Here is a 25504-nt window from a genome sequence, read left to right on the forward strand (position 1 = left end):
CCGCCGCGGGCCGATGCCGAGGGGAGGCCCCTCCCCCGCAGCGCGGCGGCGCCGACCTGGGAGCGGAGCGGCGGGACCGCCGGGCTCGCGGCGGGGGACGAGCGACGCCCGCGAACGGCGGGGCCGGGTGACGGCGGCGAGGGGGGGAGAGCCGGGCGCGGCGGGATGGGGCGGGGGGGCGGCGGCACGGCCGAGCCCCCGGGTGCTCCCCCCTCCGCCTTACTGTCATGGCGGCGGGGGAGGGGCCGTCACGTGAGCGCGGCGGGGGGGGCCGGCGGCGGGGGAGGGCCGGCGGCCACGTGATCGCGGAGGACGTGCCTCGGCGGCCTGCGTCCTCGTCACGTGACGCGGCCTCCCCCGCCCTGCCGGTGCCTCGCGGCCCGTTCCGGTCACGTGCCCGCCCCTGCCCGCCCCATGGCCCCAGCGGCGGCGGCGGCGGCCCGACCCCCTTAGCGCCCGCACCGCCCCGGGCCCGGCCCGACCTCCCCGCGGCCCTCAGCGCCCGCCCGCCCGGAGCAGCTCCCGCCCCACGGTAAGCAGCGCGGTGCGGAGCGGCGCGCGAGGGGCTGCGGCGGCGGGCACTGCGGCTGCCGGTGCGGGCAGCGAGGCCGATCCGCCGCGCTGCCCCGGGCACCGAGCAGCCCTCATTGGGGATGGCGCACGGAGGTCCGGGGCGGCGAGGCGGGCCCGGCAGGTTGCGCCGTGGCCTCTGGCCCGTCCGTCACGGGGCTCCCTCGGCCGCCTTCTCCGCTCGGGCCGGGCCCGGCGCTGCGGCAACCCCCGCACAAAGGCGGCCCGGCCCGGAGCCCCCTGGCACGGCGCTCCCGGCGCTGTGGGCCGGGCCCCGCGGCGGAGCCGCTGCGTTGATGCCCCGCAGGGAGCACGGGCTGCGTGCCGCGACTCCGGCCCCCGACGCCCCGGGCCTCGCGTCTGCGGCGCGGCGTGGGCACTCGGCACCGCCGGGCGCCGGGAGCCGATCGCAGTAGTGGGGCCGACCCCGGGCTGCCCCAGCTGATTACCACCCCGAGCGCATCCCCAGCGGGCCGGTGACAGCCCTGAGGGTTGCTTGTATTCCTGCTCAGAACTCGAGCGTGACGGCGGTACTGGAGAGCTCTCGGAAGAGATCTGTGAAGTGCGGCAATGGTTAGGGAGAGGCTCTGTGTTAGAGGAAAGCTCACTGTTGGAATGTGATGGCATTTCCAGGTGTCTTCCTTCCAGAGCTGGGGAGGAGTGGCTGTAGGTGGTCAGCAGCCAGCACCCCGTACTTTGCTCCCGCGCAGACCCTGCCCGTTGCAGGATGCAGCCAATAGTGCCGGCCCAGACAGGCACGATGACAAATCACAGCCAGGGGTTAGGCCTGCTGCCTGATCCCTGTGATTTTCCCAGCCATTAACCATCACTTCAAAAATTCTGTCACTGGAGAACTTGGAACAACCTGCGTCTGGTTATCCTATTCAGAAAGATGCTTTAAACCAAAGAAATGTCTCTTCTGAAATTTGGAGTTGAATGACTCCAATGCAGCTGTCTTCAGCAGCAGACTAAAATTGCTATTAGAGCTGCAAAATAGTAGAATTTCTCCCTGTGAACATTGCAGTCCTTGCTTCTTGGAGCAGCACTGCCATGAACTGCAGCACCAATTGCTGGAAGCTCCGGAACAGTGATCAGGCACAGATATGATGATGATGAGGCAGGCAGGAGTAGCTCATTGAGGGCTTTCAGCTCCACAATGTACCTAAGTTCTGAATAAAGAAAAGAAGACAGTGTGCTGTGTGAGGACATGGCCTTCCTCTCAGCAGCAGCTAGGAGTGTCCTCGTACTGCTCTCACAGCTGGGTGAGATTCTATTTTAGAATTGTACTGGTACTTCTTGTAACAAGAGAAGCCATCTTGTTTGCATTAGTGAAAGATGGTAACTTCACTAAATCCTGATTATTGGTTTTTTTTTTTTTTTACTGATACATTGTTCAAAAGACAGCTGATGGCTTTCTGCATTTTGTGTGATGCTGGCCATGCTTGTGAGTTTTATGATCCTGCTGCCACTATTAGTTGCTGCATGAGAAAGAGAGCATGACAATGACAAGTATGAGTGTATGCCCTCCATGCCCTCCCAGCAGGCAGAAGGAGCCACTTGTGGGATCCGTGCTCACAGCCTGCATGCTGCAGGCATGGTGCTGGCAGCACTGCGGCTATCAGCGAGAAATTGCTGCTGGTTGCTGCGTGCTGCAGCAAAAAGGCTGCTTGTAGGTGGGTGAAACAGCACAGTACAAAAGCAAGGCACTCAGCACAGTGAGCCCCAAATGCTTCTCTTTCTGTTCTGTGCAGTTTAAATTCCTTTGCATTCCGTGGTTTTGTCTCTTCTGCATTTGATGATAACGTCCTTGAAGGACTGTAAAGTAAAGGGAGAAAGAAGTGAAAATCCTCAGTCTTGCATATATGGAGGTTTCTGGTCTGTTGGAACATGTGGGCAGCTGTCTCTCTCTGGTAAGGATGAGGTGCTGATGGGAGACCAGAGACCATGACAGAAAACTGCATAAAATGGGAGCACAAATAACACTGAAGGATAATACTGCTGTTGGGGAGACTGTAATGGATTGTGCTGAGAAGCTGTTGTGAAATGATGCCATGTGGTTTTCCTTGAGAAAGCAGCATTAGCAGGGCTGCTCAGCGTGGCGCGGCCTGTTGTGGTTGCTGCTGCAGTGGTGTGGATGGGAACCCCCACAGTCAGATCTGCATTGTTCAAGTGTTGGGTGAGGCTTCAGCTGATAGATGCCACGGAGGAGTGAAACTGAAGTGCAGGATCCGTTCACCACAAAAGCTTTCCATACACTATTTTACGTAACACGTTCTGATGATGGGCTTGCAGTACTGAGGAGAATGCTGTGCTGCTATACGAGCTGTCAGAGCAACATCTCAAAAATAAAAACCCTGCATACCCCCCAACTCTCTGATTTTAAATGTTCAGAGGCATCATTCTGTGCTAGGTAATATTGGTGTGATAAGCTGTACTTGCTGCTTTGATGCATGCACCAGCAAATATGACAGACTCTTAAAACCCACGAAACATACGTACTGCCTTTTGAAAATACTGTTCTGTGTTTCAGTGGGAAAGTTCATGGTGTACAAAATGCATTAATTGGACAGACTAAACATTTTCAACAAAGATGTCATTTTTTGATGGGCATGCAACAATATGTTGATAGAATCTGCTGGGCATACCTATGGTGCACTCATTCTCTTGAGAAATTCAAAGCTGTAGGGTGAAGCTGTAAAGGGGGAGGGATAATGACTGCTGGAAATGTTACAGCAAGTATTAAAAGGCTTCTGGATGTGAGACAGGTGAAAAATCCCATTCTTTTGAAGCAGATATAACATTTTATCCCTTGGTGTCTGGGGGAGAGGGGTAGGGAACTGCCCAGCTGACATTAAATGTACAGAACATTGTTGAAGCCCTCAGCAAAAAGCACTGCAGTAAGAGCAGGGTTGTCACCCAGCTGCGCTATCTTTAGTGCAGAGAACTGAAAATCCATGATTTTTCACATACCTTGTATCCCTCCCTCTTCTGAAATGATTTAGCATCTGCTGCTCATGCTGAAGGAATCGCTGCCAAATGCCGGAGGAGATCTGCAGTTTGTGTTTCTGCATAGCTTTGGTTTTTTGTTGTTTTTTTTTTCTTTTTTTTTCTGATCTGCAAATAATAGTAAGGAAACATTAAAGCTTGGTTATCAGTTTAAGGTTTGGGGGTCTTTTATTGGAGCAGGAGCAGTGTCAGCAATGAATTACATGAATTATTTAAATAGCTGGCAGTATTTTGTTAAAATAAATTTGCTAATTGTATTGTCAATGGGGAGAGCATGTCTGTCTTGAATTGTTCAAAAATTATATCGACATTAACAAGTATGTACAAGCCATAGTGCCTTGACAAGAAAAGTAAAAGAATTACAGCAAATAATAATAATAATTAGCTCCATTGTATTTTTTGATAGCTCCTTGTAGCCACAATGGCAACGTCATCAGAAGAAGTGTTACTGATTGTAAAGAAGGTCCGCCAGAAGAAGCAGGATGGAGCTCTGTACCTTATGGCTGAGAGGATAGCGTGGGCACCCGAAGGCAAAGACCGCTTCACAGTCAGCCACATGTATGCAGACATAAAATGTAAGTGAAGACTTTCCCTATTTCAGTAGGTACTTCAGTAAATAATATTTCAAGAAATGTTGACATACAACCCAAAGCATATTGCCATAAAGCACTGATATGTTATTTGGGAAGGTTGCAAGGATCTGGAACTTTGGCTGCGTTGTTCTATACAGCAGTAGTGATCACGACCATAGTGAATGATTATTGGTTTATTAAGGATGTGACAGCAGAACTTCTGTACTCTGCAAATCATCTATGCCATATGCTTGTGGAGGGAAGGGTGGGAGGAGGGTTGAGGAAGAGAGTAGGATTTTCAAACCTAACACAAAAACTATAAAGCTAGTCTATTAAATAAGTCTTTTAAGCTCTATATCTAAGGCTGTTCCAATCTGCTTATAAAATGAACGTGGCTTATATTTTCACCCAGCAGAGCATAACTTCAGAAGGGCTAGCTTCTGTAGTTTGGTCTGACAGTAATTTACCAAAGAAGCATTTGCTGCTACACAATTCTTGCAAGGCACAACTGAACAGTAAATGTCTATATGCTGTTTTTCTGGCTCCAATTATTACAAATGTTCCATGTGTTTCAATGCCAAAAAAGGAATGAAGCATGTTGTGTGCATCGCTTGTTCAGCCTTAGTGAGTACTGCTGTCAGAAGTCATACACAAATACTGCAGCATGAACAAAAGTGGATGCTGTTGCTGTTTTCTGAAATATACGTGTGATAAGTTAAATGGTCTGTTCACTCATTATATTCAGTTTTCTGAAGGCTTTATCCAGCTATTTTGCTTATGTGTAAGCAGCTTATATATAAGATGTTGAAGCGTGCAGGCAAAGAAGTCCTTATAACTTAAATGAAAGGTGCTTTTTTTTTATGTCTTTTTACAATCCAAAAAAGAAAAATGGGATGGAGGGAGGGGGGCATTCGGTCCCATTCTACTAGTTGCACTACAGAAAGGGCACAAGATTGGAAGTTAAGTCAGTGCTGTTTGCAGTGCTTTGTTGAAGTCAGTATTCATAAATGCAGTTGTTTATGATCCATAAGTACAGTTGTTCCAGCCTCTTCTCCCTCTAGTTACAGAAAAGGAAGCAGAAGTCCAGTTTTCCTTATGAGTCATTAGGGTGTAGCAGTACCTTGGAGGCATTGGGATCACCTTTTAGGAATACCTGTGGCTAACTGTGCTTAGCAAATCACTTGAAACCAGCATGCTTTTGCTGTCAGCATCCTGTTACCCCACCCTGCTTTCTTAGTGCTACTCTTCTGTGGAAACTGATCCAGCTGGAAAAACAAAAGGGGATGCTTCTCAGTGGATCCCTTCCTTGGTTTTGGTTACTGTACAAACGTTAACACCAGTACAAAAGAGGCAGCAGGAAGAGGTGGAGAGGGGACTTGAGGCTGTCACCTCTCAGCAGCAGCCTGGACTTGTACCAGCTTGAAGCCTCCAGGTGACTGGTTTGCTAACAGAGAATGTAGAGAATGCAGAGATGAATCTAGGCTCCTAAGGTGTGGTGGAAGGATACTGAGCAATGGGCTGCTGGTGGCAGTGTCCTGTATCTTGGGCTGACTGTGCAGCATTCAGACAAATTTAAGGGGAAGATGATGTTCCGCGTGCATGGCTGAAGTTCACACACAGAGTAATGATATTTAATTGGAAGATGTGGATATTTGCTTATAACCAAATACTCTAGGGAAGAGACTTTCCAATATAAGCTTGCTGTCTTTTGCTAATTAATGCTCTCTGTGCAATCTAGGCCAGAAAATCAGTCCAGAAGGTAAAGCTAAAATTCAGCTTCAGCTAGTACTGCATGCAGGGGACACAACCAACTTTCACTTCTCCAACGAAAGCACAGCAGTGAAGGAGCGAGATGCAGTAAAGGACCTTCTTCAACAACTCTTGCCCAAATTCAAGAGGAAAGCTAATAAAGAACTTGAGGAGAAGAACAGGTAAAGGGAATCTGAAAGCTGCTTTTCTTATTTCATAGTTCTTATTTAACTATAGCGTGTTTCTGCCAACAGTTGTAAAGTTGTATTGCAGCATCGTTAGTGATGTTGCATTTGTGAAATGCTTTCCACTTTCGGTTTCAATCCTCAGGGTTTATATAACTGTAACATGTTGAGACTGTCCCTGCATTCTCAGTGGCACGTTCTCAAGGTGTGAAGGCAACCACTCAGCCTTTCATACCTGAATGAGATGGAAGCACCCAAGTGGCAGTCTGTCTCTTTAGCATTCCTGAGTACATACTTACCAGTTTAGTAAGCTGCAAGCACTTAAACACTTTTTTTTCTCCAGAAGTTTTCACCTTCCTTCCCTCTGTACCCCCACCCTCCCTGTATACCCTAATCACTCCTTTCTCCCTGCCTGCCCAGATGAATCTTCTGTCCTGGTATGTTGTGGACTTCACTAAATTGGTGGGGTTTTTTTTGCTTTGTTTTTGTTTTTTTTTCTTCCATGCATCTCACTTGATATGCAATAGTTTATTATTTGGCATACAGGATGTTTATTCTAAAATAAATTTGAAGAAAAGAGTTTCAGGAACTAAGTCATTTTCCCAAAAGGGCTTTTAATATATGCTTCTTTTCCTTTGAAATGCTCATTTTAAACTGGTCCTTGTGGGCATTGGACATACGTCTCTCTGCCTCTCCAGATGAGTTTCACTGGCATCTCGTGTGAATCCTCTACCTGCTAGCTTCCATTTTCAAAGACTGCTGTAGCTTCAAACTAACCCAAGTTAAATATTTTGGATTTTTTTTTTCTAGAAAATAGGAATATTGCTTCACCAGGCAGATTAAATCTTCACAAAGGGAAATCTTTACACAGGCAAGAGCCCTTGTGTAGTAGCTCTGATAGATATGAGTTGTTTTAAGTACTGCAGGGACAGCTAGCATCTATAGCAGTGCAAACTGCTTTGGCACTATTACCGTATGGTTTCTTTATTTCTCCTTCCTTTTCTCTGACAGCAATAATGGTGAGTAGTTGTATAGCCTTAGCTCTAAGTCCTTGCACCCCTAAATGGAGCTTTATAGTATTTTATCTTTTGGCATTAAAAGCTTTTCTGGTTATAGAAAAGTGGAAGCAGAAGAGGCAGAGTCTCTGTATGCAGTCTGTTCATTTGACAGTTGAATTCCAAGTCCAGTAGTAGGACTTGACTGCTTAGTTTGGAACAGATTAGGCCCAAAGTCTCAACCTATTCTGGAAGGGTACTGCATCCTGAGTCCCTGTGGCACTTTCTCCATTTAGTGATAAAGAGGGGTGAGGTGTGTACGAGAACTCCAACATCTAATGAGCTATTTCAAATTTAACAGACTACTATTTGCTACTCTAACTTGTAGTTATTGTCACTAATCCATATTTCTAAGAAGAAAAATTGAATAGGAAGAGTAACATGGTGTGAAAATACACCAGGAATGTACCATTTCTATTTCATCCTACTTCACCCTCAAAGCAGCTGCAGACTTCAGTCCAAATTGTCATTTATCCCCATTCTTCCCATGTCTACATAGTATGTTCTGTGTTTTCATAAGACTCCTTTTTATTTTTTTTGTTCGCAATCAATATCCTGAGGAACATGCTTAAGCTTGTTGAGATTTTTGGCTAACTGTCCATACATATACATGGATCCCAGTAAATAACCTGCTTCACATTGGGTGTACAGCTTCATGAAAAGAAGCATACGAATCAGCTGAAGTTTCTGGTCCATACATTGTTTGCATTTTGGACAGTAAGGGTGGTACTTGTGATTTGGATTGTAGCTTTTGTAAACATTATCCCCTGGTGGATGGAGGCAGCAATACTGAATGTTTCTGCAGCACTTGTGCTGCACGTGAAAGTTAAGTGATATCACCAACAGAAATGGCCAAAAAAACTCACAATAATATGCATCTTAAGGTATCTTATCTCATGCATGCTTTGTAATCTGTACTCTTGTGCTAGAATAGAGAACTGTAGGTACCAAATTTTAAGATTTTAATCAAGAATTAGGTAGTACCCCAGTCCCCTTTTTCTACCATATGACCTTTGTTATGAAAGTTCAGGAAAGTTAATTTTACTTTTGCAGTTCAGAAGACTGCAGTCTAGGGCATGCAAAGACATGTGTTTCACAATATTTAAGGACAAGACATTAATCCCACGTTAATGCTTTCCTAGGCATTACTTTTTTCTAGCATTTAATGCTACCCCTGAAAGATTATGAACCCTTTCTTTGTTCTTTTGAGACAAATATCATTGTTGAGGTTGGTTGGTTACACATTCTTGTTAAGAAACAGAGCATTTTTGAACAAAAAGTTAGTTTCTGTTCCTGTTGTGAACTCATATTAGCTATGGAAATCCTAGCGATTTATCCTGCAGCATTTCAATTCTATTCAATACATTCTTTTACCAGAATGCTGCAAGAAGATCCTGTTTTGTTTCAGCTCTATAAAGACCTTGTTGTGAGCCAAGTAATCAGTGCTGAAGAATTCTGGGCCAACCGTTTAAGCCTGAATGCAGGGGATAATTCTGCAGCACCTAGTAAGCAGGATGTGGGCATCTCTGCAGCATTTCTGGTATGTTGAACCTCTCATTGAAAGCATTTTAGAGCAAACAAAATGGGGAAGTGAGAGTTCTGCTCCTGTACTTTATTCCTATATACTTGAATGTTCTTCTTTCCTGGTACCTCAGTTTAACGTTTCTCTGCCTGTTGGACTATTGCAAGCATCAAGGAGGAAAAAATGTAAAGGTATTGTGCATATCTGCAACCTCAAAACTGTATCGATTTAGCATGCTCAAATTTAACTTAAAGATGCAACACACAGGTGCTGTTTAAACTGCTGTTCCATCTTTCATGTAATAGGATTAGTCACTAGATTAGTGTATTAATGCAATAAATTAAAAAGCATCTCTTGCAATGTCCACCTGCATAAGTGAAGCTGCAGAAAGTCCCATATGAATGGTCTTATTTTTTCCCCAGGTTTGTGCTACATGCTTTCAGCTGCTCAGAGACCCAACTTGTACATCTGAAAGCTTGTTCCATCTCTTCCCCTAACTCACAGTTACATTACCCCATGTAGAACCTCAGTACAACTTAAGACACTATAACCCAGATACAGTCTTCACGTTCCTCCCCAAGGCCAATGTTTTTACACTTGCAACAAAACTCATACAGATAATGATTTGTTAACAGAAATCCCATTTCTGTCTCTGTAATGACTTGTGCACACAGCAGAGGTTTGAGTGGGAAGGAGGAGATGGGAATTGTTTTTTGACATACCTGCTATACACTCACTTCCCCCCCTAAATAACAAGAATTTGAGCGTACTGAAAAAAAGAAAAAATCCAGAATATGTAGGCACTTGCTTTCTCCTGTTACAGAGAACTGTGCTTACTTGCTCCAGAAATTCCTAAAGAGATAACTCTAACTTGCAGGTTCTAGCTAAGGCAGTTTTTAAGTTCAGTGTTATTTATCATTTGTACTGAGATGCTTTTAATATATAAGAAAAGGAGTAACAGCCATAAACTATTATTGATTCTTCACTAGATGAATTGTTGAGTAAACACCAGAAGATTAGGCATACACAGTACATATGCCTATTTAAACTAACTACCCCTCTTGATTGTTTTTGTTTTCATCTTTAAAACTTAGTCTCCTTGAATCATCCCTTAGGTAGTAAGTATAATAAAGTAATTAATGCATGCTCTCTTGTGTTGTGTTCTATAAATATGTTTATGATCAAATACGCTATGGATTATTATAGGAAAAATATTTATCTACATCAGAATTTAACTGCAGGATGCCAGTATTTTCTTTTCCTTCTCCGTTTACAGAAGATATTCAGACTTAAGCTGTTTCTCCTCCCCATGTGCTTATTCTTAGGCTGATGTACGACCTCAAACAGATGGCTGCAATGGTCTGAGGTACAATTTGACTTCAGATATCATTGAATCCATATTTCGAACATATCCTGCAGGTAAGAGTAGTGCATTGCTTTACAAATACATTCACGTAAGATTTGTTTATTACCACTTTACTGCAGGAAGTCAAAGCCTTGAAGTATAAAGAACTGTGACTTCTCTTGGATGATTTTTCCCTACCGAGTTTCCTTAATTTGAGGAGGGATGGGAAGAAGCATGTGCTAAGATATGTTTCAACTAATGAAATTGAGTTTTCATTTCAAAAGCATTTTAGTTTGTTCCACCTACTTTTCTTTTTAATTGTAAGTAGAGATTTGGCTCCCACGATATTCTGTACTGAGAATTTCAATTCTCTGGAGGGAAAGAGTGATTTCCACCTTTCCCTTGCACTATACTGGACACTGACACTGGTTCATTTGGGCAGTAGGTTAAAAATGCTAGATCCATTTTGAGAATAACTAGAATTCTGTCAAATAAGACTTCTTGTGTGAGTGTAATTTTAATTGGAGTATTCAAATTTGTGATATGCATTTCTTTTCAGAGCATTAGGTAGCATTGCAGAGCATAGAAGAGTACCCATTAGCTGGTGTTTAACCTCTGCATTCCCTTACACTTAACTGGCATGAATGACGATAGCACCAGACAGAAAGCTAGGAAGCAAGTAAGAAAATACTAAGATAAAATGCTGTATTAAGATTTGCTGAACACCTTGTAATCATTACTTGCTTGTTCACAGTAAAAATGAAATACGCAGAAAATGTTCCACATAACATGACAGAAAGGGAATTCTGGACACGATTTTTTCAGTCTCATTATTTCCATCGGGACAGACTCAATACAGGCTCAAAAGACCTCTTTGCCGAATGTGCCAAACTGGATGAGAAAGGTAAGCTTTGTGACTTGGTTACTGCCGTAGGCTGTTAGCAGTCTTACAGAGCAAGAGAAACAGCCAGAACCCCTTGCAAAGGTGAAGTCTACATTTTCTTATGTCCATTTATTGGACATCTTGTTAAAGGGAGAGGCAGAGATTGTCACTGGAAATTGTCTGTAGCTTTGCTATTCTTAGCCTGACAACAGATGCATTCCTCAAAATAAATGGGGATGTGCTAGTACAAGAAATACCCTTTATCACAACTCATGCAACAATAAATTATTGATAAATTCCAGTAATTTACCATTGTGATGCTTTAATTATGCTCAGCTATCAGTTACTACGGAATAAATTGGTTTACATAAACCTTCATTTTGTGGTTGTGCACAACTTACAGCCGGTACAGCTTTTATAATAAATGGAGTGTTTAGCAACAGAAAAACATGGATCCTGTCCCATATTTTCCAGAGGAGTTACCATCCCTATTCCGTCCACCTTTTTAAGAGAAACTTAAGTCAGATGATATTTAATCTGTAAAGTTTTTTAGTCATACAGACATGTGAAGAGGTAAGATCACTTAATGCTATTCCTTAGTATGTGTTAGAATTCTGACAGGATATGGATTGTATTAAGAATCCACAACCCTTCACAAGGAAAAGCTATCTTAAGTTACCATTCTACCCAAAGCAGCACAGTAATACAGTGCCAGAATTCAAAGAAAAATAGTCAGCCTTCCCAGTTTCTACTAACAACTGATACTAAAGCATTCTCCATTTTAATACAGAACGGTGTATACTGATGAGCAGAAGTTGATGAGAGCTGCTGTAATTAGGAAGCTGATCTCTTACAGTGATTTTCCAAGTTTATTGCCTATTTTAAAGGGAACTTCATAAAGGGTTGAAAGATGTAATCGGTGATATTTGAGTATGTTGATTTTTAAAGGTTAAATAATAGTCTAATAATCCCATGTTTGTGGTTTTTTTTTTTTTGCTATCCCATACAGGGTTAAAAGCAATGGTGTCTCAAGGAGTGAAAAACCCTATGATAGATTTAACAGCTTTGGAAGACAGAACGTTAGATGAAGTAAGTAGTTGGTAAAAACAAATTTAAGGGGAAATTGGGTCCTTCCTGTTCAGATTACTACAAATGCTATTTCTAAAACACATCACTTATAAAGGCTGCTGCACTTGTTCAGTACTTAATGTTTACACAGCTGTATGTGTGTGAGGAACTGAAGCCTGTGCCCAACTGCCTGTGTTAATGTGCTGGGCACACTGCAGCATCTCTCACTTTTCAAAATGAGTTCTTTCACTTTGTATGGCTGCTTTTTTTTTTCTCTATAGCAGATTCTCTCTGGCTTCTTCCTAACTTTTAGAACCTGTGGTCACATGCAGAAAAGTAACAAAAAACAGGAAAAAAAAGTTTTAGCTTTTCTCCTTACTTTGAGTGTTGCTGTCGCATTCTGCTTAATTTTATGCTTGCTTTATAGAATTTTATCTAGATTTAATTATTGTATTTTGCAAAAAATATCCTAATATGAAATAATTTGCATTTAAGTATAAATTAACAATTTTTATAATCTACCACAATATGAAATATTTAAGGATACAGTTTTCTGCAGCTGGCTTAATTAAACCTTTGAGTTATAATTAATAATAGTGCTTTGTTTCAAAAGCTGCTTTTTTTTTTCTTGAGTTGTACAGAGCTATCAATCCAAAACTGGAATAGGAGTCAAGAATAAGCATATTTGAAGTGCTGTATTTTGCATTTGATGCTGGTTAATTGCAAGCATGAAACTGAGTACAGATTAAAGTGAATTGGTTTCAGCCACTTGGTAACTGGGGAATGCTGCCAGCATTAAGACTTGAAGTTTCTTGAATTCTCAGTGCTATCACATCTTCCTGACACTTAACCTGTGGGCTGCTGGTGTTCCACAGGGTGTTAAAAAGAGTCATAAATCAATTGCTAGTTCTCACTCGCTATCAGTATCTGTTTCGTACAAGTGATTTCCTTTTTAAGCTAGTTTTAATTTACAGATTATGTAAATTAAAATCTGTTACAGATGAACAGATTATAGTCCTATAAAATCTATGTTTGAGATTTTTTTCTTCTTAAGATACCTCTGAACTGCCATGTCTTAGCAGAATAAAATGATCTCTGGAGATTTTTTCCCCAAAGCACCTGGAATTCACGGTCAGGGGAAGGTAAGAAAATGCTGCTTCAGATGATGATACAGTACCAGTAAGACTCAGAGGAGATGGCATGCCTTCCCGACTCAATGGAAAACACAGAATGGTCCTCTTGGTTCAGGAGGAGGAGGTAACCAGTGTTGTTCTCTTTACAGGGCTATGGTGTTGCTCCTGTGGCCTCTACATCAAATGCCTCAAAAACTGCTAGAGAAAGTAGCAATGCTGCCATTATAAAACGCTTTAATCATCATAGTGCCATGGTCCTTGCAGCTGGCCTCAGAAAACAGTAAGTTTCAATGTTGCCTAAAAGCTAAGTATTTTTAACAAATTAAAGAATTTCCAGAAGGAAAATACATCTGCTGTTACTCATCCAGCCCTTTTCTGTAATTTTTATGAATGAACTATTATGTTCTGGAAATAGAAGTACTATTAGGTTCTATTTTACTTTTTATGAAGTTCTTCAGATCTGAGATGACAGGTGCTATTTTTAGCTGAGTTGCTCTCATACTGTACAAACATTAAAAAAAAAAAGGGAAAGGCTGTTTCTGCCTCTCTTCTCTATCCCTGCTGAAGGCTGCATCAAGGGGGAGATCTGGTTCAGGGGCTCCTCCTGCCACCTTCCAGGAGTGAATTTGTTGTGGCTTCCTATAGTGGGTTGTATGGGAGAAGGCAAATGAGAAAGTAAAAACATCAATGTGACTTGTATGGATCAGATTAAAGGTTTACCTGGGGTAGCATCCTGTCCCTGACTGACTGCTGTAGTTTAACCCAGCAGCTGGCTGAGCACCACACAGTTGTTTGCTCACTTTCCCCCTTCCCAGTGGGACAGGAGACAGAACCAGGAAAAAAAAAACAAAAACTTGTGGATTGAGATAAAACTATTTACTGAGATAGAGTTTAGGGAAATAGTTATGAATATATATATGAATGCATACAACTAGTGGTACACAAACAATTGCTCACCACCCCCAAACCAATGCCTACCTAGCCCCCTGATAAGCAGAAGAGAGGCAGATGAACTCCCACCCCCTTCAAATCTCCTTCCACATGATATCATAAGGTATGGAATATCCCTTAGGCCAGTTTAAGTTGCTGTCCTAATTGTTTCCTCCCAGCTCCTCAGGTTCATTGCTGAGAATGGCCTTGGCTCTACAACACTACTTAGCAGCAACTATAAACATACATCACTGTTACCAACGTTGTTTTTGTCCTAGAACCAAAAACAGTGTCATATCAGACGTTCTGAACACTTCTATCCCAACTGAAATTAAGACAATGACCAAAAAAAGTGTCTTATCTGGTTACACATATTTATAGTAAAATCCACAGCTGAAACTTTAAGAAAAAAATGGGGGATGAATTGGGTTTGATGTGAGGTCAGTTGCACAGCTAGTTTACAACCACCTAAATAGATTACTACTGTATCCAGGTCCTACAGACTTTACATGTGAGAGATCTTAAATACTTTCTTCTGTGTAGCTGAGCTCCCTAACAACGTTCTCATCTTTTCCAAATTGAACAGCGGGTCTCAGATAATCTCCTTCGGATAATAGATGTCTCTACTCCTCAGTTTTGAGAAGAAAAAAAAAGTAATTGTTATTCTGAAACAACAGATTCTCAGAGCTCCCATAGCCTTGCTAGTGTGTGATAGGCATAAGTATGTATGCAAATCATTTGATTTTCATGATTTTGTCATGTCCCACTTCCACTGTTGGCAAGCCACTATTTCTGCAAGGAAGGGAGAAATACCCTTCCCTGCTGCTGAGTTTCCTCCTGGACAAAGCATTATTTGAGGTGTTGGTTCCATTTATCTACATAAACTTCTTCCAGTGAAGACACAAGGGGGGGAAGCTGGTGTACAGTATAAACATTTTTGAAACATAAATTTACTTTGTCTCTAGCTTATGTCTTAAGTTTCCTGTGAGGTGAATTCTTAATGCTGTTTCTCTATTTTAAGAGAAGCACAAAATGACCATTACAGTGAGACCAGCAGTACGGATGGAAACTCCAGGGATTCAGATTTCTTTCAACCACCCATGAAAAAGGTATAAAGTTAGATGCCATTCTAGTTGAAAGGAATTGGATGTTGTCTCTTAAAACATTGCTGAAGGTTTATTATGTGTTTTAAGCAGCACCTAAAACAATACTTGCTACTCTGTATACTTCTAAGCTAAATAACTAAGGGCCAGTGAGAAGCTTTGAGAATAAGAAACATCTGTTAGTAGACACAACTACATTTCAGTATTGTCCTGTTGATCTGTTTAGTAGGGCCCCCTGAAACAGTTTCCAGTGTGATTCTGATTAGACATAAGTATTTTTTTTCCCATACTGTGCAGTTGTATTTTTGCTGTTTGCCTGAACAGTTCTAGAGAACAACTAGTTGAAAGGAGTATGGGTGCCTGAGAGTCAGTATTAACCTATCAAGTGTACATTTGTATAGAGAATGATTGAACTGACACGTAGCAGCCTTCATCTTAAGGTTAGAAGCTGGAGGAAGGTTAAACAAGAGTGGTGATGCTTAGTGCACTGAAATAGAGCACCAGCCTGTTTTAGAGCAACCACAGCAGCTCGCAAAATGGAGAGAAAGTACTGTGATTGCTGTGAAGATTGAATACTCCTTGCTAGAATTGATGGTTGAAATAGGTTGACTCAAACCTTTTATATATTGCTAAGAAAAGAGCGTAGAACACATGTTATTAAATGTTGAAGAAGTCAACAGCTTTGACGTACAAGAAAGTTAGTTTTAGTTAGTTAAAAGGATAAACATACCAGCCCTGGAACAAATGATGATAAGAGGAATGAGAAAAGAGCATAACAGTAGGAGGCTCCAAAGGTAGGTTTCTCATTCTTTGAAGTTTATGCTGTCCTGTTACCTCTCACCACTAATACTCTAGCTCTGCTGTCACCAAACACCTTGGATAATTATTGCTGCGTCAGTCCTATACTCCTGGACTCCAGCAATTAAATTATTACTAGTTCTGTTTACATAGAGGTAAATGACTTAAGTAGAGAAAACAAAGAATGGTATGTATAGCAGAACATTTCCTGGGAGTAGCAGGGACTGCAAGTTTTGGTGACAATCTACAAAAAAAGCAGTAATGCCAAGACTAACATGTACAAAACTGTACATGTTAAACAACATTGGTCACACCTCCCTCAAGAAGGTAGACACAAACTGTTACAGGTAATTTTGTTTCATTAAGGTGCGTCTAAACCTTTCACTCAAAAAAATCTGAAGTGAGAAGAAAAATAACACTAAATTCATCAAATTGTGTTATTAGTAACATCTATAATTCTTTGGCTTATTTTAGGTGAAACTACAGGAATCCATTGAATATGAAGATTTAGCAATGAATAATAGCACTAAAACTATTGCACTAAATTTAAAGAAATCTGACAGGTAAGTTAACAGTAAATGCTGGCTATTTCAGTATATTTGATATAGCAAGTCTCTCATCACAGCCCAAAGAGAATCAGGAAACGTAGTTCCCACTGTGCTATACTCAGCCAAGCACTTTGCATTTAAATTTGTATTTTGATTTCATTTTGCTTTTCAGTGAGTTTCTGTAAACCTACTGGGAAGGCTTTGACATGCAATTTCTATATAAGCCTTAAGAGACTGATTGTCATAGTTCAGCTCTTTGCTGCAGCTCATAGTAGAAAAATGAATGTGATATGTACATTTACAGTTCCAAGCAAAACAAGCAGCATTGGGATAGCTTGAGTTGGTCATTGGTCTGTTACTGTTCTAGTAATTGTTCTCTAGTTTTCTAGACCACTAAGCTTGAGAACCATAGAGAAGGACATGCCACAAGAAAGACAACCAATTAAAACATACATGTTACTTCCTTTGTCTGAGGTTCAAGTTGGTGTGAAGTCCTGTGCTACAATGCTGTTCCCAAAACCAAGCACAGTGGATGGCAGAGTTTTTCATAAGCTTACTTGCAGATTCAGTGATAGAAACTGCAGCCTCTATTGCTGCCATACCCTTCTCTCTTCCCATATGGCACTGCATTTTACTTTTTATGTCAGTAAATAGGATTTAGGTAGCAATGTCAGCATTTGCAAAGCATCCCAAATTGGAAATATTTCTACTGTCCACTGAATTTAGCATCCATTTTATGAACACTCCTATCAATATACTTTTCTCCTTATCTCACCTCACAGGTATTATCATGGTCCAACTCCAATTCAATCACAGCAATATGCAACCAGTCAGGATATAATTAATTCTTTTCATAGTATTAGGCAAGAAATGGAAGCATATGTACCCAATCTAACTCAGGTATGTAAGAATTTCCCAGAAATTCCTTTCTTGATGTTAGCATCTTCTTTCTGTACATTTTTCTGTCTCTTGACTACTGGAGTTTAAATTGTTCAAGGTAAACTTAATTATCTCAAATAGTTTAATGTCACACTTATTTTTCAACTTCAGGTGGGGTACCTTTTTAAATATTGTGTTTAAGATCTAAACATGAAAAAAGGAGAGAATTGAAAAAAGAAGCATTTCTGATATTCAGTTATATTCTACTGTTACCATGTTCTTTTGAAGTAATGGTGAAAACAAAGTAAAAAAAAAAAAACAAAAAAACAGGATAGCTGACCTGAAGTACTGGCAAATATTACTGATCCTACGCTCTGAACTTTAGGATGTAATGGTCTTAAGTCATTGTATGCAGTATATAACTGAATGGGTCGTTGTCCCAGAATGCATTTAAGTGTAGGACCTGCTTTTCATTGGGCTGCACTCTTTCCTGGCAACTTGAGGGCAGCAGAGCCACCAGGTGATCCTCACCAGCCAGTAACTGAGCTTTCCCTCTTCGTAAACCCATGTTTGGCCCTAAGAGAAGGAGCCACAGTTGTGGCTGTGGTGCATGTCTGTATTGTAATGATCAACTTTGTCTCATTTTCCACCGCCAGTTCACATACCAGGTAAAGATTTGTTCATAATTAATTGGGGTGCTTTCTCTGAAAAGAGAGTGAACACTTGCATTTAATTCTGCAGTACAGGAAGCTCTTCATCAGAGCTTCCATTGTACGTTCCCAATTGTATCTCCACAGTTAGAGCTCACCTATGATTTGTTTTTAAGACATTGCTGCAAAAATTTGTTCCCTCTTTGCTTTTAGGTTCTTTCAAGTGGTGATGCTACTAGCACTATTGCAGTCCTGTCACCTGGAGGAGCACTTATGCAGGGTGGAACACAGCAAGCCATAAACCGTAAGGATTTGAGATATATAATACTTCAATCACTTCTTATTACATTACACAGCAGTTTGCTGTTTTATCTCCCTCTCAGACTATGTTACACTGATACATGAAATTTTAAAAACCCTTAACTGGAATAACACTGGTTAAAGAAACAAAAGCTAAGCAAAAACTCAGCCCAACTAAGAGGTGGAGCTGGCTAAAACTGTGCTGTGGCAAGTAGGTGACAGAACTTCACAGAGCAAATGAGAAAGGATGCATCCAACACTGACTCCTCATACAGTTGATGGGTTTTGTGTGTAGAGAATTTTTATTTTGTTTTTCCTCTGTATTTTAATAATGACATACTTTGAGAGAACTCTAAGGAAGTGTACTATAGATAGGAGTTTTGAACTAGTGGAAGTTTTTTTTTGCAGCCTGAATTAGAATCCACAGCTTGCTGAAAGAAGGATGACCTACCTGTGGACTGCAAAGGCAAACAAGCAACCCACCCTCCTCTCATCTCCAACTAGCTACTTCATCCCCCACTGTCACATTTATGCCACCTTGAATTCCCTTCCCTTTTATCTCACAGTAGATGAATTTCTGCCTTCACAAGGCAGGGTTTAGAATAGTTTCCCTGTGTTTTGTATTTGATCTGAAGGATAGCAGAGACTATTCAGACAGCTGAAAAAAGTATGCATTCCTAGAGGTAATAATTGGAGTCAAGCAGTAACAAAGCTTTCTTACCCTCCTCAGCTGACATTCCCCTTCAACCCAGACCACCTTTTCTTTTAACAGCCTTATCCTAGAGTTCCCTTTGTACTCTTTAAGTGACTGCTTCTGTCTTTCTCAATGACTGTGGGTTGTTTGTTGTGGTTTTTTTTTTTAAGGGTTGTGGTGCCCTCCCTGTTTTTGAGCCATGTCACCATTTTTACTTTAAGACACTGTTTGAAAGATAGTTCCTTGTTCCTTTATGTGCTGTATCTGACAAGTGTCATTATTGTTTTCTCTTTGCCAGTGAGAGAGGGAAAAGAATTACAGTAGCTTGCATTATCTGCTGTACAGCCCATTTAGTACTAGACTTTGAATAGAACTGTCAGTACTGCCCATTTACTTTCTAATTCTGGATTAAAGCATGATGTCCATCCTTTGCCTGGCATATATCTGCCCGAGTAATATACAAGCTTCCACACACACTAGCCATAATTAAGCAGGTGACTTGATCTAATACTGCTGGCACACCTCCTTCAGGTGTAAAGCACCTCAAGAGTTCCCTCCCAGCCAGCCTTTCTGTAATTCTAATAAGAAATGTGTATTACATCGTTCCTCCATTAGCCTTACCTTCTCATTTTATGTATCATAGTTTTGAGTGATATGGAAAACCCTTTTTTTCCTGTTGCAGAGATGGTGCCAAATGACATTCAGTCTGAACTAAAACATTTATACGTAGCAGTAGGGGAACTGCTAAGACACTTCTGGTCCTGCTTTCCTGTTAACACGCCATTCCTAGAAGAAAAGGTAAGGCTTCCTCATGTGACTTTGGTTATGATATGGCCAGATAATGGTTTAAGATGACTGTAATTAACTTGAAACATAGAGCTAATACACACACGTTAACTGAGCTCATCCTTAGTGTTAAAGGTCACAAAACTATATAAAACATTACATTTTTCATCAGTTCTGCTGGTGTTATTGGCTACAGTCATCCATCACACTGCATACCTCTTAACCCCCAGTAGGAGCGTTGGCTGTTTGCTAGTTTCTAACATAATTGTCAGCTGTATGCCAGCCACAGATTTAACACTGCCAATTTAAAATACAAACCACAGCCCCCCCTTCTTCTCTAAGACATAACTGCCACAATAATGGTTACAGGAAATCTTCCTTATCCTTCTGTCCATTGTAAACTCAGCTTCAAAATCTATACTGTTAGTAAGAACAGAGTGCCTTCATCTTTGATTTTTCTGCTGCAAAATGTGACCAGAAAACTCACAGTATGGTCTTCGCTTGAAGCAAAAAGGATATTTTTGTTAACATCTTATCTGTTTTTCTTGCTGACAAATAACAATGACATTGCCACACTGCGTTTTCAGGCACATTGCACTTGCCTCAAAAAGAAATATGCTCTTAATTTTTAAGTTACAGACAGATGATTTAGGAATTTTTCTTCCTTGAATCATACACATTTCAAGTATGCCCCAGAATTATTTACAAAGTGTTCTGTGCAAATGATTACAAGATTGGTTCCTGTCTTTCAGGTTGTGAAAATGAGGAGCAACTTGGAAAGATTTCAGCTTACAAAGCTCTGCCCATTCCAAGAAAAGATTCGGAGACAGTATTTAAGCACAAATGTAAGGGAAAAATACTCTAATTACAATGGTGCATGTTAATAACATGAAACATAATTATCAAAGGATGGTGGCTTTGTTTGCTTCTTATTCTGGATCATCTTAAATTTGTTTACTAAGAGACTGGCAGAGGGAAATTAGTTACATAATTAACTATTCTCTGACTTTCCTTTTCTACACTGCTGAATAGTAGATTACCCAGCAGAAGACAGAAGTCATATTACATTTTCTACTTCTGTCATGAAGTAGACTTCAGCTACTTCAAAACAGCCTCCCACCATACCAGATTTGAAGTGGTCATAGGCTAAATAGTGGAAAACACCACAACCAAGTGTTATTTCCCTGAACCTTCACAGCTTAGTCAATCTGTGAATTACTCCCTCAACAGTAGAGCTTCAAAGTCCTTTCTCTGTAATCTGGCATACCCCCTTGATCTTAGTGAAATTACTTCTAGTGAATGAAGGGAATAATCCAACTGAACATGTTTGATCAAAGGAAGGGTGATCTATTCTCCAGTAGCTGTGACATTTACTTCCTTTTCCCTCTTAATCTTGCAGTTGATAAGTCATATAGAAGAGATGCTGCAGACAGCCTACAATAAGTTCCACACGTGGCAGTCCCGGCGTATGCTGAAGAAGACGTGAGAGTGCATGCTGTACAGGTTTGAGAACAAAAGTCTGCAATAGGGATAGGAGTACAACCTAGCACATGTGCAGATCTTATAGTTGTTGCAGGAAGACCTGCAACCTATGGACTTCTGGAAACGATGCTAACTGAACTTGCACATTTTTTTGAAAAAAAAAAAAGAACTGAGATTAAACTTGAAAACTAGGGAGAAGAACAAGAACGAACCAAAACAGAAGAGCTGAGGCGCAAAACTATTTAAAAGACACTGTTTACTGCAGTTACTCAGGAACTGCTTTTGATTTGCATTAAGAGCTGCTTTCGGAAATAAAAAATTTAAAGAGGGCGTATTAATAAAATCTGTTTTTGTCTAATTTTTTTTTTTTTTAAGAAATGTATGGCACAGGGTAGAAATCAAAATGTTTTCACTGGATTCTGACATTTTCTTGACTTGTTTGTATCTTCTGCAACCATTTAGCAACTATTTTAAAACAGTTGAAACTGGTTTTACTTCAACCATCCAGGAGAGTGTAGCTGTCCTCAGATGAGCTACTGCCATGTTTCCCCCCCTCAATTGGAAGCAAGAGACATTGCACTGAAAGCTGTTCATGATCTGGGGCCCCTAAAGGCACATGGGGTCAAACTCTCACCTGAGATCTTGGATTTTTATGCAAAACTTTTTCAGCCATCCATTTTGCATGTTTTCCTCTGAGTACAAGTGTGTGCTACTGCAATCTTTTTTTTTTTTTTTAAAGGTGGCATTTGTTCTGAGGAAAGAATACTTTTTTTTAAAATGAAATTAAATAAAGTTTCTTACAAAAGTCACTTATTTTCAATCATTAGACTTCTTGTTTATAATTTCTTCTCCTAAATCTGTTTTCTTTCACTCTCCCCATTTGACTGTTAACTATTTTTGGCGAATTGATAATCACTGCAGAGAAAAAATGTGATTTACAAAATGTCCATAAATATTGGGAATCTGTGCCATACTTTGTTCCAAATAGAACCAGTTCACCGTTTCAGACCAGCTTGTCTTGTATTAAATGTGACTCAAATGCAAAGTAAACCTGTTTTCTATAATATATGCAGTTTAATGACATCCTTGTATTTTGCTGTCATCCTGACTGTACTAAGGCTCAGTACAGGCTACTGAATTTTTTTTTTTTACTTCTAACTAAATGTGACTGTTAGAGTATAAGATGCATTTACAAAGACAAATCAGAATGACAATTCTTATTTAAAGCAAGCACAGCAGAGTAAGACAGAAGAAATCTCCACTAGCTTGCATAATGACTTAATACTGGGTTCTGCCATCACTGATATGATGTTAAAACATTACAGTATGATGCCAAGTGGAGGATTGTTGCAGATGTATTTGTATAGCCACGTCTGTGCTTGTTCTGTGCTGCTGCTCCATTTATGCAAGAGGGGCTTTTCTTTAACTGGTGCATGGAAGGCAGCAGCTTCCTTGTTTCCAGTGTTCTTGGATTTTTGTATTATGCTACTATTTTGATAAAAGCTGAGTTTCAGTTAAATGTCACTGCACCAAATTCTGTCTGGAAGTGTACGCATATTGTTAAGCCCAGTTTCCTGGTCTGCTTCTGCAGATAGATGCATGATACCTGCTCTGTGACGTAATGTGGTTTGCTACAAGAAGCAATGGCTCTGCAAGAGGAACACACTTTTTTTGGCACAGTAAAAGTGTTACTGGGAATAAATGGATGCATGAGTGGGAAGAGGTGCACATCTTGTCAAGGTTACCTCTTGAAGTAGATAGTTAGTGTAAAATCTAGACTTAGAGTAGGGCTTTATTAAGCCTAATACTCTTAAAAGTGCAGGCAGTTCACAGAAAGAAAGGGTAGTTTTTGTCGTCGCCCTCCCCCCCATTCCAAAGCATTTGATCTAGAAATTTTGTGGTCAAATTTCAGCTATATTGTGAAAGTTATCATTGCTTTCATCATTATCAAAGGAATACAAAAAAATATCCCATTTGTGTTCTAACTTTGCCTGAAGCTACAAACAGATGCGAGTATTCAGCTTTGCAATAATTCCATTTTAAAACCAGGAGTTCTATATTCAGGAATAATTCACCTTTGAATTGGATCAGTATTTAGCATTCCTGGAACACTGAACAAAACACTTAGCACAGTGCAGAAAGTTTCAGTGCATCACAAGATGACATTACAGTTCAGAAGACTGCAGTCATGATGGGGGATAGTATTGCTATAGCTTTAAATTATTGGCGTGATATCAGGCTATCAAAATATATCTTAGTTACTAGAACTGGGGGGGTGGGAGGAGAGGAGGAAGATAGTGAATTCAACAGTTTTGCCTAGAGACTGCACAGGCAAGGCTGCTATGCACTCATACTGCTTTTTCAGGTATTGTGGCAATAAGGCACAGGCCCCTCCTGAAATAAGGGAGGTAAACTGAATTATCCTTTCTTCTACATACCTTCTCTGTAGCATGGTCCAAATCCTAGATTCATTCCTTAAGTTTTGAAACAGAATCATCATGCATTATATTACTATTGGAATCTTTATACTGACTTGTATTTTTAATGAGAATTCATAAAACTTGTATCATTGGCATTGATCTAAGATTTGTAGAATAAACCCTACTGAATTCTAAAGTCAAGTGTTCTCTAGTGCTTAGGTTGTGTATTTTCTGATGTTCTGTTAAACCCCAGTCTACTCAGGCCTAAATTGAAATAGAACAGTGCATAGCACTAGTTCAGCCATCCCCTCGTGCTGGTAGAGCATATCAGGAGCAAAACGGTTATAAATCATTTCCTATTAAATTGTTTCATTTTCAGCAATTGAGAACTTCTGTCTCATGAGGAGTCCACACCATTATTCTCTACAGCTGTGCTCATTACTGATCACAAAAAGCAGACTAGTCTCCATGGATTAATGTTCTGCTCGTTCCATATATCGATGCAGCAGCTGTTGTTCCAGGAATGCTCACAGGCTGCTTTGTCAGCCATTCGCATCCAAGCTTTCCTAATAACAGAGGATAGCTTAAAGCAGATATTAACACAAGTCTGGCTTTGCTTGTCTGCAACCTGTGAATTCAAGCAGTGAAAATACTTGGACACACCACAAAAACACTGCACTTTTTCTTTCAAAAAGAGCTCTGCAACAGTCAAGGGAAGGAAGTGAAATTGTTTCCCTGGAGCCATTCTTACAAGTAGCTGTCTGCATGCTCAGAGCAGCTTCTAGGTGCTGACCTTCAACTTCCCAGTGTGACAAAGCACTGTGCGACTTACTTCTTCCCACCCCCTTGTAATAAGGTGCTTTTACAGCTGCATTTCCCCATATTTATACTGTAACTATGTCCTTACAACTTCTATCCTGAGGTATTGTTATTAGCTAGAAAATACACCTTATCCTTTACCAGAACTCTCAAACAGCACTTCATCCAGAAAGTCACTTCTGCAAGCAGCTGAGGTGTCAGCAAGAAAGTCTGAGTTTCCTCATTACCTCTCCTGTGTCTCTCTCAAGGTAAAACCTTACTCAAATGTCCCACTACCCACAGGCAAAATGTGAAGGAGCTTTCGCACCCAGTCTGAAGCACAGTTTCAGAGTTGAGACAGTTCTTAACCTGCTTCCAGGCTCTAACCATACAGAGAAAGATGGTGATTGATAGAAACAGAATACAGCAACTTCAGTTTTTGTCAGCAGTCAGACATCAGGGGATCCACAGAGGTGTTCCTCCATAAACCCTAACAAATAATGGCAGATGTGCTCCTGTACTTGAGGTTAAAAAGCTGGGGAACCTTTAGGTTGTCTACTTCTATTTCCTCCATCTTTCTCGAGACACTGCATTTCCCTCAGCTACCTCCAAACACATCACTTCCAGAAAATAGACCCAAGTCCTCGTATGAAACACTGCAAACAAGGCAAATCACCACTTTCCTTGCTAACAACCTAAATAGAAAATGCCATGTCAGGGTTCCCTTGGGCTCTCATCTGCTGCAGAAGGGCCAAAGAGATGCCAGCAACAGGGCAGACAGCACAGTGCTCACCAGAGGGCACGGAACACCACTCAGAGCCCTCCCTGCCATGGACCAGGGCAGTAGAGCTAATGCAGCAGGCACCCTGCAGGCAGAGCTCAAACGGATACAAAGACTCTTACTTTGCACCCTGTGTCATTTGCAAATGACAAGGCAGGTTTAGGATGATGCCTAAACTGCACAGTGCCACGGTAAGGCAATTATGTGAAAAATGGTTTGAAGAACACAGCTGAGGCTGAAGCTCTTT

The 25504-nt window shown here is 41.1% G+C and overlaps 1 protein-coding gene and 1 long non-coding RNA gene across 3 annotated transcripts in view; one reads left to right on the forward strand and one right to left on the reverse strand.

The window, feature by feature from the left end:
- Position 1: 1 nt before the first annotated feature.
- GTF2H1 (general transcription factor IIH subunit 1) lies at positions 2-23874 on the forward strand. Its single transcript, XM_031613864.2, has 15 exons — positions 2-532; positions 3983-4151; positions 5887-6079; positions 8515-8677; positions 9985-10078; positions 10759-10908; positions 11897-11976; positions 13238-13368; positions 15040-15127; positions 16394-16482; positions 17250-17367; positions 18210-18300; positions 19673-19788; positions 20529-20621; positions 21176-23874. Exons 2-15 carry the CDS (start codon positions 3998-4000, stop codon positions 21260-21262), a joined length of 1647 nt encoding a protein of 548 aa, XP_031469724.1. The 5' UTR covers positions 2-532; positions 3983-3997; the 3' UTR covers positions 21263-23874.
- LOC149917751 (uncharacterized) overlaps positions 1159-25504 on the reverse strand; it is a 40189-nt gene continuing 15843 nt past the window's right edge. For both annotated transcript variants that reach the window (XR_016466717.1, XR_016466716.1), the window contains 2 exons: positions 3541-3684; positions 1159-1739 (listed from right to left, as the gene is read on the reverse strand). This is a non-coding gene — a long non-coding RNA (uncharacterized LOC149917751). The remainder of the gene's footprint in view (positions 1740-3540; positions 3685-25504) is intronic.

The sequence above is a fragment of the Phasianus colchicus genome, chromosome 5, assembly GCF_987193195.1.
Source record: "Phasianus colchicus chromosome 5, bPhaCol1.hap1.1, whole genome shotgun sequence".
In the NCBI taxonomy this organism is placed as follows: Eukaryota; Metazoa; Chordata; class Aves; order Galliformes; family Phasianidae; genus Phasianus; species Phasianus colchicus.